A 2,773-nucleotide genomic window follows, 5' to 3' on the forward strand; every position below is an offset into this window, starting at 1 on the left:
ACCACCGAGGCGCGGCACCGGCGGGCCGTGCAGCACTTCTGGGCGGCGCTGCAGGCGCGGGGGCTGCTCTACAAGGGGCTCTACGAAGGGTGGTACTGCGCCTCCGACGAGTGCTTCCTGCCCGAGGCCAAGGTCAGCAGGCAGCCCGGCCCGTCGGGGGACCCGTGTCCGGTGTCCGTCGAGAGCGGGCACCCCGTCTCCTGGACCCAGGAAGAGAACTACATCTTCAGGCTCTCGCAGTTCCGGGAGCCGCTGCAGCGCTGGCTGCGGGACCACCCTCAGGCCATCACGCCCGAGCCCTTCCAGCGCACGGTCCTCCAGTGGCTGGAGGAGGACCTGCCGGACCTGTCGGTCTCTCGCAAGAGCAGCCACTTGCACTGGGGCATTCCGGTGCCCGGGGACGACTCGCAGACCATCTACGTGTGGCTGGACGCCTTGGTCAACTACCTGACCGTCATCGGCTACCCCAGTGCTGAGTTCGAGGCCTGGTGGCCCACCACCTCTCATGTCATAGGCAAGGACATCCTCAAGTTCCATGCCATCTATTGGCCTGCCTTCCTCTTGGGGGCCGGCCTGAGCCCGCCACACCGCATCTATGTCCACTCCCACTGGACGGTCTGTGGCCAAAAGATGTCCAAGAGCTTGGGCAACGTCGTGGATCCCAGAGCTTGCCTCGACCGCTACACCGTGGATGGCTTCCGCTACTTCCTCCTCCGCCAGGGCGTCCCCACCTGGGACTGCGATTACTATGAGGAAAAGGTGGTGAAGCTGCTCGACTCCGAGCTGGCAGACGCGTTGGGCGGCCTCCTGAACCGATGCACTGCCCAGAGAATAAACCCTTCGGGGACCTACCCGGCCTTCTGCGCCCCCTGCTTTCCCAGTGAGCCCGGCTTGGCGGGGCCAGCGGCTCGCGCTGGGCCAGAGGACTACGCTCTGGTGAGCGCAGTGGCCGCGTTGCCCCGGCAGGTGGCAGACCACTACGCGAACTTTCAGATCTACAAGGCCCTGGAGGCAGTGTCCAGCTGTGTCCGGCAGACCAATGGCTTTGTCCAGAGGCACGCGCCGTGGAAGCTGAGTTGGGAGAGCCCCGTGGACGCCCCCTGGCTAGGCACGGTGCTTCACGTGGCCTTGGAGTGTTTGCGGATCTTCGGGACTCTGCTCCAGCCTGTCACCCCAAGCCTGGCTGACACGCTGCTGTCCAGGTTGGGGGTCTCTGCCACAGAGAGGGGCCTTGGAGAGCTCTCTTTCTTGCCTCGATTCTACGGACATCCTTGTCCTTTTGAAGGGAGGCGGCTGGGACCTGAAACTGGGCTCCTGTTTCCACGACTGGACCAGTCCAGGGCCTGGCTGGTGAAAGCCCATAGGACCTAGAAACTCAGTTCTTACGGTTTCTGGCTTGTGGTAAAAAGAGCAAGTGTGTTGTTTTGCATTTTCAGGAAAGTTATATTAATGTTTTCTTAAGTGTTGCACCAAATGAGCACATAAGCGATGTCCCTGTGAAAAGGGGTGTAAAGCGTTTCAGGTGCCCAGCCCTGGCTCTTGTTTTCTCTGCCCGCTCTTAACCACTGCCCTTTGTATGCCAGTGTCTCTACGATGTCTCTAGGGGAAAGATGGCTAAGAGGCAACTCTGCTGAGACCATTCTTTCTTCTGGTGCCTCCTTCCAAACCAGGTTATTTACCCGGACTACCTCTCATGGCTTGTTTTCCATTGGCTGCCAGCCTCTGCCCCTGGAATCGAAGTTGGGCTTGGAGGTCCCTACCTCAGCTTTAAGCCCTATTTTGTTACATATGTTGGGTCTCCTGTTAAAAAGAGATTCTTTTATTAACCTTTAAAAATTCAGTGTCCTAGACTAGATGTTTATATTTTCGGTTCTTAAAATCATGACTAATGATTAATATTAGCAGTCCAATAGTTGTGCTTTGTAACACTACACTCCAACCAGTAGATGGCTCTAGTCTCACATGTGGAATTAAGATGGAGGTTCAGTCTTTAGAAGAAATGTTTTCTGCTTTCTAATTTTGCAGAATTTAAGAAAATTTTTATTGCTTTTCTTAAAATGAGGGATAACTGCAACCACTGCTGTTTTACAGAAAGCCATAAAAAAGATCAGAATCCTCAGCTTTCTTCAGACTACTGAAAAAGGACATTTAGTCTAATTAAATATTTACTATGCTAATAAGTAAATATATCAAGTTTGTTTGGACTATCTATGATAAATTATAAAGTTCTCTTGAGGTACTTGGTATGTTAAAAATTTTAAACTTTAATAACAGTAAATTTAGAGGTATGATTTAAAAAATCTTAAGTTCAAAAGGGCAGTATTTATATTTTTTAGCCATCATTTTGTTATTCACATACATAATTTACCTTATATGATTTTTTTTGGTCAATCAACATCGATAAGACAATACAGAAATTGTACAATAGTTACTATAAATGTTAATACATTTACTTTTAAGTAGTTTTTACTGATGATTTCTTATGCTCTTTTAACTTGTTATTAAAGTTTAAAAGTTTGTAAGTACCTTATTCAGATTCATACTGTTGCATTTGTTGAAGGTGGTGGTGAAGGGAGGAATGATCAATGCTCCAAGAAACTCAAACTGGATTTAAGGAGCTCTCCAAGCCCCATAACAACACAGAGAAGATGTTAAGGTATCAGTTATATAAGGACTACAACACAGTGAGCCAGCATTGTATCTGATAGGTGATTGATTGGACAGCCAGGCCAAAGTTGAGAACTTGCCTTGAAATATCCATTCTAAGCCTGGT

General features: G+C 50.0%; 1 protein-coding gene across 1 annotated transcript; it reads left to right on the plus strand.

The window, feature by feature from the left end:
* MARS2 (methionyl-tRNA synthetase 2, mitochondrial) lies at positions 1-2,530 on the plus strand (the record flags this gene model as incomplete). Its single annotated transcript, XM_006082727.2, has 1 exon — positions 1-2,530. A coding segment is annotated over one exon (1,371 nt), but the record flags the coding sequence as incomplete, so codon positions are not given.
* Positions 2,531-2,773: the final 243 nt, after the last annotated feature.

Source organism: Myotis lucifugus, unplaced genomic scaffold (assembly GCF_000147115.1).
Source record: "Myotis lucifugus unplaced genomic scaffold, Myoluc2.0 scaffold_3, whole genome shotgun sequence".
Classification (NCBI taxonomy): Eukaryota; Metazoa; Chordata; class Mammalia; order Chiroptera; family Vespertilionidae; genus Myotis; species Myotis lucifugus.